This window comes from Erpetoichthys calabaricus, chromosome 13 (genome assembly GCF_900747795.2).
Source record: "Erpetoichthys calabaricus chromosome 13, fErpCal1.3, whole genome shotgun sequence".
Lineage (NCBI taxonomy): Eukaryota > Metazoa > Chordata > Cladistia > Polypteriformes > Polypteridae > Erpetoichthys > Erpetoichthys calabaricus.
In genome coordinates, this window is record NC_041406.2 from 66418475 (window position 1) to 66431819 (window position 13345).

At 38.0% G+C, this 13345-nt stretch overlaps 1 protein-coding gene across 7 annotated transcripts in view; it reads right to left on the minus strand.

Annotated features, from left to right (window-relative positions):
• ankib1a (ankyrin repeat and IBR domain containing 1a) overlaps positions 1–13345 on the minus strand; it is a 393960-nt gene that overhangs the window by 47792 nt on the left and 332823 nt on the right. For all 7 annotated transcript variants that reach the window (XM_051936157.1, XM_051936159.1, XM_051936161.1 and 4 more), the window contains 3 exons: positions 11435–11523; positions 8771–8901; positions 2877–3011 (listed from right to left, as the gene is read on the minus strand). In XM_051936157.1, the coding sequence (XP_051792117.1) occupies positions 2877–3011; positions 8771–8901; positions 11435–11523 (355 nt within the window). The remainder of the gene's footprint in view (positions 1–2876; positions 3012–8770; positions 8902–11434; positions 11524–13345) is intronic.

A 13345-nucleotide genomic window follows, 5' to 3' on the forward strand; every position in this document is an offset into this window, starting at 1 on the left:
TGAAGCACTCCCTGTACCGCTTGCAAATATATTTTATCAAACTCCTCTACATTTTCTCCCAATCCTTTCCAGAAATTATTATTTTTGTTGGGCAAAGTCACTGTAAAAATGTTTCTGTTTCTGTTCTGGAGAATTTTTCAGTTAAATTCCCCAGAAAGCCTAATCCTCATATGCTTGGACATCTATTTTATAATCAAGTTCACTTGAAGTTAACCTCCTTCGCTAGGACTAATGCTTGAAAGACACTTTTAATTGAGTAGAAAACACCAATAATGATTTTGATACAGAAACTAAACACCCTTTAAGATTTGTATATCTTTACTGTATCTTAATTATTTAAATTCATTAATACACCAAGGTGGGAAGGGATTAGGGTGGTGAGGCTGGGGGTGTGAAATCTTACAGTCCAGAATATTGCACTTTAATTCCTTGACTAGGATGTTCCATTAACTATGTAAAAACATATTTTGCCTTTTCATATTGCTGTTATGAATAAAGAAAAATATATCACCAAAAACTTTAATACCATTACACGTCTTCATAGTAATGGTTAACAAAAATGTACAACATTACAGTGTTTTTCTTTTTAAGCATAATGAACCTTTTTTTTTTTGCAAGTAGAACAATGCTTCATGACTTAATTTTCAAATAGCCACATTGATGTATAAAATATTCTCTGCATTAGTGGATCTCCTTTTATACTTTGAAGAATGGGGTGAGCGAACACTTGAGAAGGACCCTTCTGGAGTGAAGGAAGGGGTCCTTGGGAGGGTTGCAAAGAAGATAGCCCAACTTGCAACACCACAATTAAGGTCATGAGAAGAGCCACACCAAGGAAAGTGAATATTTATTTAATGTCTTTTATTGGAAGTGTATTGTTAACTTAAAAAAAAACGAAATTCGACAAACGAGAGGAGACCATTCAGTCCATTAAGCTCGTTTATTTAGCTAATTGCTAAGCTGTCCCAATACCTCATCCAGATGTATCTTAAAAGTTGTCAGCGTTTCTGCTTCAACTGCATGTCTTGGCAGTTTGTACCAGAGTCCCATAATTCTCTGCATAAAGAAGTGCTTCCTGGCATCAGTCTTAAATACATTTTCTCTTAATTTCCACTGGTGTCCTTGAGTACACGATTTACCTTTAAGTTGAAAGAATTCTGCTGGATCTACTTTATCAATGCCTTTGAGGGTTTTGAAGACCTGGATTAGGTCTCCACATAGTCTTCTCTGCTCAAGACTTCTTCTTCTTCTTCTTTTGGCTGCTCCCGTTTGGTGTTGCCACAGAGGATCATCCAAAATTGTTGTCCGCATATTGATTTGGCAAAATTTTACATTGGATGCCCTTCCTGACATAACCCTCCCCATTTATCCAGGTTTAATTCTTTGAGTCAGTCAGAGTAGCACATGTCCTTAAGTCCTGGGATGCACCTGGTTGGTCTCCTCTGCACAGCTTCAAGTGCTGGTTTGTCTTTTTTGTACCATGGTGACCAGAACTGCACATGATACTCCAAATGTGGAGTCACTAGTGTGTTATATAGTCTTAACTCCCCTCGATCTATATTAATTTTTACGATATAACCTAACATTTTCTCATTTACTTACATGCATTGCTTAGATGATGAAAATGATGTTTCACCATAACCCCCTAAACCCTTTTCAGAGATTATTTCCTGTATGATTTCCTTTTGCTCACATGTAGCACTTTGTACTTTTCTACATTAACATGTTCACTGCCACAGGATGTCAATGTAAAAACAAGGTGTTATTATAATACACTATTAAATGCATTTTGCTCTTGAGCAAAATGCACACTTAAAATGCATTTCCTCAAATCAAAATCTAATCTGATTACAAGATAGATCTTGCATGATTTATTGCGACTGAATATCGCAGTTTCAATTTGAACTTTGTAGTGGTGAGATGCTAAGCATTGATGGATATTCAGATGGTTGCTATTCTGCATATATAAATTATTTACTGTATGTGAATACTAAAATTATCCAAAATATAGCTAACAGGAAAACCTAACTGAAAGTGAAATATTCTGTTCTGTGACGCCATGCTAATTTTTGCTCTAATTCCAGACACCCACTATCCTTTATTTACAGCTGTTCATATTTGGTGCTACCGCCCTCAAAACAGTTTATGAAATAACTCGTACGTAGCATCCATCGATAGATGACCTGCCACAAGTTAACACGTACTTAGCAGTCAACGTGCTATACGGCATTTTCTAAATGATCACCCAGTTCTGAAGTCTTTCTGAATTGCTTTTGCTGCCTCCTCAATGTCTGCCTAATTTAGTATCATCTGCAGTTTTTGCAGATTTGCATCAGTTTTGACAGACATATTTTAAAAATAATATATAAATTAAAAAAAAATACAGATTAAGTATACTGCTGTGCACATTCTCATGCTGTTTAGTGCTTTTCTGTGTGGAACTGTTTTTGTTTAATGTTGATTGCTTATTTCACCTGTGACATATTTCTAAATGTGAACATCACTCAACAGATGAGAAAAGTACTACACTATATAAAAATAAACATCAACACTAATAAATAAATAACTAAATTAGCAAATTGAATTGAAATATGTATCCTGTCTGAAACAAAATGGAAATATCCATAAGTTTGTTAACTTCACAGATAAGATGAGATTATACATTGTCCAAGTGTATGCAGGAGAGTGTCTACCACTATTACTGACAACACAAACAGCTCCCCTTGATTTAAGGACAGGAAAAAAAAATGATATCCAAATATAGTACTGTGAATGCTTTACCAGTATTCATTTTTTTGGTCTATAATCTGTTCAGGGTATGTAGTAACTAAAAAGTTAAATAAATAGATAAGGTTCATTGGGTACATTTGTCTTACCTCCACTGTCATCTCCTTGGACTGCTCCTCCACCTGCTGAATGACCTCGTATCGAGTGCACCGATAGTAGCCTCCTGTGGATGAACTGTGTTTTTTCCACTCCTCCAGGCAGATCCAACAGAAGTCGTACTTGCACTAGAATGTACACAGTAACGTATTAGACCACTGATAAGAGAAGCAGCAGCAGTAGTCAGTTTTAGCCTTCCACCATGAAGTCTTGTTAACCCCCACTGTTCATGGCATGAGGTTAGGACTGAACGTTGACTCATGAAGTGTGAGTGTACTATGTGTCCTGCACACAGATGGACCTTGCATTGTTCAGACTGTCACTTGGACTGCAGTACTACTGATGTGGAAAAGTGAATATATGCCAAGTATACACAGTAAACACTGCACACTGTATGTAGAAACTTCACTGAACCATATATTTCTAACTCAAGTTTAAATTTTGCACAAATGTTAGACAGTATTTCTACACACAATGCATCATAGACACACAGAATAAATAACCAGCTTGATAATATGTTAAAGAAATTAGGTGAATAGAACTGGCAAGCTTGTTGAGCTGAATTATGTGTTCTTGGCAAAATTGTTCCAGTGTTCTAACTTTAAATATTGAATCCCACTTCCAAGAATGTGTCATCTGCTATTCAAAACGTACAAGGAACATCTGGAATCACTGTCCCAGATCTTGTCACTGTATGGTATACATACCCGACACCAAACGACCCTCCTGTTCCTAGTTCATAGTCAGGATGGGCCAATGGTGAGTGAGAGACAACAACAAGATTCAAATTGTCGAAAAAGTGCAAAGTGCATGTTTATTTCAAGCAAAAGTGTCCAAAGTGCAGTAAATAAATATTTAATAAATACACAAAAACAGTGCATTTAAAAGAATGTATTAAAAAGTTAAAACTTGTTCAAAATCCTTTCGGCAATATCTATAAAAATATGTCCCCTTTGACTCCAGCATCCAAAGAAGTTTATCCCGCACTCCGGTCATAAGCGGTGACCATCTAATTTAAATTCATCGCATTCCGGATGAAAATACACAGGTGATGCCTTGCTTGTCCCGCTTACTCCCTCCGACATTGCCGTGTTTCCCATGGCCACACCAACCACAGCTCATTTCCTGGTGACTTCACTCGTCTCCACTGCTCCGACTCAGCAGTCCTGATGCCCATCACCTTGAACTTGGCCACACCTACTTGCTTCTTTGCTACAACTTCCACAGGAAGCCCACTCTGCCACCTCCAAATCGGTACCTGCAGAACACAATCTGGTTCTATCGTCTCCCCTGCCTTCATGATCCCTTTGCAGGTTTGATGATGTCATCTCAATTAGGAAACTGCATACTGCCTCTCCAACTGACTTCGCTGCAGACGTCTAAACTGATCTCCAAAAATTTACCTCCTCCTTTTGTTTCTCTGCTTTGTTTATCCTAGGTGATGCAGACGTTGACTCAATTACCTCGTGGTGCAACTAACGAGGAGCGGCCACAGTGATCTCAATTGCACGTGCCACTTTACAAGCCAATCATCCCCCAGCCAGCAGCACCATCTCAGCTTGTCTTTGTCCGCACTGCCTCTGTTTGCAGGGTAGCACTGCATTTCACTGCACTTTCCATTTTAAAAAACAACTCCATGTCATGAAGCACCATAGATGTGTTGACAACACATGGACTTTCTCACCAATGACAGAATTATTAACAGTATTAATTGAAGAAATCCATAAAAAGCTTTAATGCTTTTAAGAACTTCATGAGTCATTTACAGTGGAACCTCGATTCACGACCATAATTCGTTCCAAAACTCTGGTCGTAACCCGATTTGGTCGTGAACCGAAGTAATTTCCCCCATAGGATTGTATGTAAATACAATTAATCTGTTCCAGACCACACGAACTGTACGTAAATATATATTTTTTTTAAGTTTTTAAGCATAAATATAGTTAATTAAACCATAGAATGCACAGCGTAATAGTAAACTAAATGTAAAAACATTGAATAACACTGAGAAACCTTGAACAACAGAGGAAACTAACACTGCAATAGTTCGCGCTACAGCGCTACCAACCGCTGGCTAAAAAACACTTTTTTTTTTTTAATGAGTTTTAAGCACAGGGAAAAAATGAACATTTGAAAAAATCCGTAATTTAATAAACCACCAAGAAAAGTAACATTGCAACAATGCACGCTACGAACCGATCGCTGCAAACAGAAGTAAAAACAAAATCAAGCTCAGTGCATTCTTTAACTGCCTTCTATATCTTATGCGTCCAACCCTCTCTCTTACGCGCCTGTGTGTGTGTGTGTCTCTCTCTCTCTCTCGCGCCTGTGTGTGTGTGTCTCTCTCGTGCTGCCTGTGTGTGTGTCTCTCTCTCTCTCTCGTGTGTGTGTCGCGCTCTCTCGCTCTCTGCACAGGAAATGCACAGGGAGAGACTGAACACATACAAACCGAAAGGGAAACTGGCTTGTTCGTATACCGAGTGTGTGGTCGTGAACAGATGCAAAAGTCTGGCAAACTTTTTGGTCGTAAACTGATTTGTACGTGTACCGAGACGTTCGTGAACCGAGGTTCCACTGTATTTTCTATGCAATCTGCTCCCCAGATGGGTAACTCAGGGCTCTGATTGCTGAACCTCAGCAGTGGTGTAATATGATGTGAAGAAGAGCAGAGCTTATGGTTTTCTTTAGTGATGTTAATTCTGTCAAGGGCTCTGTTGCAGAAATGTATCCTCGCGCCATAAAACTACCGCCATCATACTTGACTGTTTGACTGGCACAGTTGCTATATAAGACACTACTACATTTTTTAGTCATAATGGGGAACATGAAAACTAAAAATATCGCTGTATTTTGGCAAATGTGTGTCATACAGTATATTTTCGTTTTTATTAGTTAGCAGTGGAATTTTTGGCCAGTGTCTTTCTCCTGATGGTCATATGAACACTGGCAGAAGGAAAGGAGGGCCCTCAGTTGTCTTTGTGAAAGAACCTATGAGTTTCTACTGGGAATGCCAGTATGATGGCCACTGATAAAAGAACTAACTTTTGTTTCAAACTTTCTTTATTTGAACAATATGGGCCTGAGTATGGTACATCACCATGGTGGAGTAACTAGCACAGCTAATTCACAAATCCAGGAAGCTGGGTTAAAGTGCCAGCATGACCAATGCGTGTGTTGAGTTTGCACTTGTTCTGCTGTACAGTCTAGCCTGTATGGTCAAGACCACCAGTCATGTGTATTTGGGTAATCAGAACTCTAAACTAGTCCTTTATGAGTCAGTGTTATTTATGCCTGTTACGGACTGGCATCCGGTCAAGGGCTTGTTCCTTTATTGCATTTACCTCCATGTGCCATGTGCTGCAGGAACTTGTGCACCTCAACCTCTAGGGCTTACTCGGTCCATTCTGTGAGATAGGCTGTGGCTCTCTGATTATGGAGAAATGGATGAATGGATGGATGACCCTGACTGTACTGTAGTCTGGCAGAGCCAAACATCTGTTTGCTGACAAATCACTTTGACATCAAAGTTTGTTGGAGTTATTTTGGGCAGGGCTGGTCTGTCATGTAAGCCAAACAAGTAACAGAAGCACCACATTGTGGTTTATCTCAATTTATTCTTACAGAGTATTGCAAATCCTTGGAAGATCTGACCGAATTCACTTTGAAACATGTCCAGTAAAGGAAAACATTACAAAGGGTATACCGAGGTGGAATTGTACATAATTAATTTGTCATGGTGGATGCTTACTTAAGTGGTAATTAGGTAAAATATTATTTTTTTTGCATTTTAGTAGAATAATATTTGATCTATATATTTTATCTATTTGAATCTCAATTAATATTGTATACCTGGAAAAATATTTTTAAAATGCTTATTTTTTTGCCACTGTTGTAGTACACTTGAGGAACTCAGTCTATCCATTGTTTCTGATGAAAAGAGATGCAGTCACATTAAGACAACTTCTTCATTAAAATTGTAATATAATGGGCATGTGAGGAAGAGCCATACTAAGAAAAATTGCATTTATTTCTTTATAGAATGGCATGCCTGCCTCTTTTCCCAAAAATAAAAGATGCAGAAATCATGTAGGAGCCTGAAAGTGCCCCCTGCCGCAGACCCACCTTCAAAATAAAAAATGAAAGCGCCTACGTCTAATGTAAGTTGTTTTTTTTCTTCTTTCTAGCCTCTTTGCTATACTACTTCTGTTTTCTATACTGTTCTGTTTCAGAGGGGGCTGGGCGGTCTCATGGTCTGGAACCCCTACAGATTTGACTTTTTTCTCTCCAGCCATCTGGAGTTTTTTTTTTTGTTTTTTCTGTCCCCCCTGGCCATCGGACCTTACTCTTACTCTATGTTAATTAATGTTGTCTTATTTTAATTCTTATTTTGTCTTTTATTTTTCTTTTCTTCATCATGTAAAGCACTTTGAGCTACATTATTTGTATGAAAATGTGCTATATAAATAAATGTTGTTGTTGTTGTAGTCTTCTTTATTTTTCACAGACAGCTTTTACCATGCCTTCTCATCTAATACTCTTCAAATTCATCTCCATTAATCCACTTCTTGATTTCTTCTTCCTTGTATTTTCAGTCTCCACATTCAGTGTGTTCACATTCACACAGATAATCGAGGTAAGGTGAATAACCTGATTAAGACAGAAACCTTGTTTCTTAATAATCTGTGTTTACATGTGCAAGTAATCTTCTGGAGTTGGCAAAATGCTCCACCGTCATTAATGTGCGCAAAAAAGAATAAGACGTCCACTATGATTAAGAAAACAAGTCTGTGGTGATTTTCATGTATTTTATAAATATGTTTCGTCAACCTGACACTTTATTTATAGGTTTCTATTAACAGATTGTGTGCAGAAAACTCTTTTCTGGTTGGCTGTGGGATTGAGCCTTGAAAAGGACGTGCTACGTGTGCTTCTTGCCTTACACCCAGTGCTGCTGGAATAACAACAACAATGCAGGTATTGTGTTAGGTTACTTACTACTTTAAAAAGTAATCAAACTATTTAATACATGTTACTTTTAACGTGTTACCATACTGTTCTCTAGATTGTATTGCTGAGCTAGCAATTTCTGAAATATTCAAATGGATTATTTCAGCCAGGAGAAGGTATAATGTGATCGCCCAAGCATTTCTCACTGGAAATTGATTTTGTGGACGCTTCTACCTGTGGCAGCTGAAAGCATGAGCAAAGCAAAAACATGTGCAAGCTGACAGAGTGCAACAGACATGCACAGACTACAAAACCCTTAACAGTAACCCAGTTACGGGTTTACGTGGCCACATAAACGGATTAATCCACCTCTGTTAATCAGGTTTCTCAGAGGCCAATAACCCCATTTCTTTAATCAGAATAAGGGTTTAGAAGGTGATTTAGAAGTCAGGTTTCTGAAGCACACATAAAGCGCATGCTAACTGAGACCAGTTGCACATATTATGTTCTTACAGTGCCTGTATGCTGTTTTATGTTCAGCTGCAATTGCCTACACACTATAACACAACACAAGACTCTGTAACCTCAGACATGTCTAGCAGCAAAAAGTCGTCCTTGCCATTATCAGAACACCAATTTCTTGTATTCATGGAAACTATAAGACATAACTACATAAATAACTAAATAAATAAATAGCACTGTTTTAAAATATGCCATTATAAACAAAACCCAAGCAGATAAAAAAAATCTTTCATTACGGTGATTCAAAACAATTTTCTTTATTGTAAGATTTTAGTAAAGCATGATGTTAAGTCTGTGATTATATCTGCCACAACTACCAGAATCTTTCACAGTTAATTTAAGTCGGTCCTTTGGGCTCCACAACACCCCCTGCTGGACAAAGTGTGTGAGCAAACACCATTCACACCAACAGTCTCACCTTGGCACACTGCATATGATTGCAACCCTCATTCTTCTGGATTGGGGACTTGCAGTTGGCGCATGGCTTGGAGTTTGTAAGTAACCACAGGCAGTTGGCAGCATCTTCATATGCCTCGCTGACTCCAACCACTAATTAGGGAGCAGATGGGAAGTAAGAAAAGGAAACACATTTGAACTGACCAATGAGGTGTTCATTTATACACTTACAATATGTCTAGAGAGAAGCGGACACCTGTTAAGGATAACTCAGCTAAACAAGACCAGACTAATGACTCAATGAGTTCTGAGCTGAAAGGGTGTACAAATCTTTGCAGATGCCACATTCACCCTTTTTAACTTTTTTTACACATTTTTTAAATCATCAAATAAACTGTAACTTTACTTTAACATTTTCATAAAATGTAATTCTTTACTTTGTTTGCAATTGAAGTTGCAGTTACTATTTTTTACTTCAACTATTAACAAAATTTGTATTTTGGCCAGGGGTGTCCAAAAATTTGTATGGAGCAGAATCTTCTCCCTGGTTAGCTTATTTTTTTTCTGAATAAATAATAAAAAAGTAAAATTAGCTTGTTGAGGATTAAATGATTGTTAGTTATGCCTTGATATGTTAAACTGCAGAACTGAAAGAGGGTGCGCTTACTCATTCAGGTCCATAAGTATTTGGAGAGTGGCCCAATTTTCATACTTTTGGCTCTGTACACCACCACAATCGATTTGAAACAAAGCAATCAAGATGTGCTTGAAGTATAGACTTTCAGCTTTAATTTAAAGGGTTTACCAAAATTGAGCTGTTTAGGAAGATAGACATTTTTCTGCATAGCCCCCCATTTGCAGGGGGCTCAAAAAGTATATGGACATTTGACTGAAAAACTATTCCACAGCCAGGCGTGAGCAAGTCCCTCATTATTTCATTAACTATCAAGCAGGTAAAAGGTCTGGAATTGATTCCAAGTGTGGAATTTGTATTTGGAAGCTGTCACTGTGACCTCCCTTTAGAGAGATAGCAGAAACATGAGGAGAAGTCAAATCAACCGTATATGGTACATTCTTAAAGAGAAGGAACACACTGGTGAACTCAGTAATACCAGAAGGTCTGGAAAACCACAGAAGACAACTGTGCTGGATAATCACAGAATTCTTTCCTTGGTGAAGAAGAACCCCTTCACAACATTTAGCCAAACCAAGAACACTCTCCTGGAAATAGACCTATCATTGCCAAAGTCTACAATTAAGAGAAACGTTAATGAAAGTAAAGACAGAGGGTTTACCATAAAGTGCAAACCACTGGTAAACCTCAAGCATATGAAGGGCAGATTACACTTTGCCAGAAAACATTTTTTTAAATCCTGTTCAGTTCTGGAACCATTTTCTTTGGACAAAGGAAACTAAGGTCAATATATACCACTGTTGGAAAGAGAAGTGTATGGAGAAGTGGAGTGCCAGTCACTAGTGTTTGTTGATGTTATGACTGCAGACAGAAATAGCAGGATCAATTCTGAAGTGTACAGGGCTGTACTGTCTGCTCAGATTCAGCCAAATGCTTCAAAATTGATAGGACGACACTTCACAGCACAGATGGACAATGAGCCAAAACATACTGCTAAAGCAAACCAAGTGATTTTCAACGCTAAGTACTGAAATATTATTCAAAGGCCAAATCAATCAACTGACTTCAACCCAACTGGAAGTGCGTTTCACTTGCTGAAGACAAAACTGATGGCAGAAAGTCCAATGAATAAGCAGCAACTGTATCACTAGAGTGGAAACCCAGCACTTGGAGATGGCCATGGGTTGCAGACTTCACACTGTCATTAACTGTAAAGGATTTTCAAAAATATTGAAAATGATCATTATGTTTACAGTATGATTATGTTAGTTTCTTCACAAATATGCAGGGACCATGCATAAAAATGGCTGTCATTCCTAAACAGCTCATATGATATTTATTGATAAACCCCTTAAATTAAAGCTGAAAGTCTACACTTCAACCACATAATGATTGTTTTATTTCAAATCCATTGTGGTGGCATACAGAATCAAAATTATGAAAACTGTGCCACTGTCCAAATACTTATGGACCTGATTGTATTTCTTCACATCACTGCAAATTTCTACACCTACAGGGAAACATCCCAATAGACGTCCAGCTTCTCAATGCATAAGAATTCTGTTTAGTGTTGGTTGTAAGATGAACAGTAGCAACAGCAGTCAATAATATATTAGTGAATGTAAGGATAGCAGAACTGTAAAAATAAAATACACACTTCACATAATGTGAACAAATAAATGCACTGTCAATATAATAAAAAGAAACGATCAATTTGTATTAATACAGAAATGATCACATGTTGAGTAAGGCCCATATCATGACTTGGCCCATCAAACAAAAAATACTGTAGCTCGTCAGACAATCTCATGAACACTCAGAAAAACACATGTTTGGCTTGCTTTAAAAAAAGCTTCTTTTCTTAAAAGAAGCTATAACCACAAGCAAATTACATTTTTCTTTCTTACCTCTCAATAAAACATTAATCTTCTGACTGTTTTCACTTTACAGATAAAGGGAACCGGGAATCAAAAACTGAGGTATAAGACAAACAATGGAATTTGCGGATCATAGCACCCCTGATATGGGCCACACCAAAGTGTGAAAACTTACATTCTTCTGGCTTCATTTCGGAAACTTTCTGCAACCACATCTTCCAGGTTTGGCAGTCACACGGTTCATGTGCCTCCCCTAAACATTCCCTGAAAACATGAAAAATAAAATTTTTTAATTATTACATTTTTCTTTTGGAAAGATGTGTTTACATTTTCTTATAGCAAAATATTAAAAAAAAGTATCTTTAGCAGATATCACAACCATATTAGCCATCATCATGTGGTCTTCACACAGTGCCCTCTAAACAGACATGGACAAATACACCAGAGGCCTACAAACACCTTTCAAAGGCATGATGTAAAATGCAGTATAAGAGCTAAACAAAGCCAAAAACCAAAACTGTCTGCCCAGTCTTTCTAAATTCTGAGATCCTGTACTGCTACAGGGGGCACTTTTCAGTTCACCTAGTTCCAATTCCCCTTTGAAGTCTTTCTACTTGACCACTTAGCCTCTTTTCCAATTTGCTTCTGTATACTGCTTACCAGATCCCAGCTCTAGAATAACTTTACTAAGACAGCAGATTATACCCCATGATGGAGCCACCGGTGAGAGTGTTCAGGGGTGGTATGTGATGTACCGATGCCAGGAAAAGTAAAAGTAAAGATCCACTTAACAGTAATAAGGCCAGGGGTGATGTATGGTGCAGAGACATGGGCAATAAGGAAAAGAGAAGACGGGAAATGTCCGCATGTCAGTTCCCAATCAAACTCCCAGGTGATGGATGGATATTACTAAAATATCAGGCAGTAGTATAGAGCCCCATCCCCTCAATTATTCAAGGTCTAAGTACTACCTTGTTTACTACCTATTGAAAGAAGTTAAATGAGAATGCTGAAGTGAGCCCTGGGGGACTGAGTGAAGGAGAGATTGAGGAATGAATGAGGACATTCGAGAAGGGCAGAGAGGTCTGTTAGAAAATTAAATAAAGCTAGACTTGGATATCATGGGTATGTGGTTAAGAGAAAGCAAGGGCAGATGACTGAGTCTGGAGAGGACCAGTCTCAGGCAGAGGGTCCAGAGTGCAACAGGGTTTCACACTGGGGAAATGCGTAGTGAAGGATATTGGGGGGGGTGGGTTGAGGGTAGACAATAGGAGAAGGAGAAGATGATGACAATGACAAAGAAGAAGAACAAGAAGAAGACCAAAAGGACTAAAGTCAGCAGAGGAAAGAAAATGTTATTTTCTAACAAATCACCAGTTATTATTATTCTAAGGTCACTCACTTCCTACAGGTCTTCTGAGCTGTTGTTATTTAAGGTCCAAGTGCTATAGTACTTGGCACCTCAAAATCTGCAGCCCACTGTATATTGCTACTGTTCCTAAAATTGCCCCTCAATCTAGAATGCAAATGTGATGACTTCATGCTTAATATTTTTTATCCTAATGTGTCACTTGCTAACACTGTATCTCATAAAAAATCTTTCATAAAATATTATAAAATACCCCAAATACTTGTGCAGGTGAAGACCATGGGTTATGTTTCTTTCTGAGATTTTTCCCATTAAGGAACTTTAGAGATTTCAGCTTTGCTTTATTAGGAATGCACCCCTACAAGGCATTTGTGGGAAGTTGCTCCCAACAGAGGGTTTAGTCAGTGAAATTTTGGTTTGTGTCAAACATTTGTCCCACAGGGAATTTATTAAATGATTGCACCTACACTTTATTCCTCCCCAGGCACTGCTGGGTGTCCCTGTTAGGTTTTTAATAATCCCAAACCTGAAAAGAGTTCAACATCAATATACAGAAAGAAAGGATTCACAATGAAAGCTTTTTCAGAAATTAAAATTCCTACCTATAAATTCCATGACAAACCCTAAAGATTAATGATGCATTTGGCTGATGCAGAAATCTGTCACAGAATCAACCTTTCTGTGATATTTCACTGATAGGTGTAAATGTGAGCATTA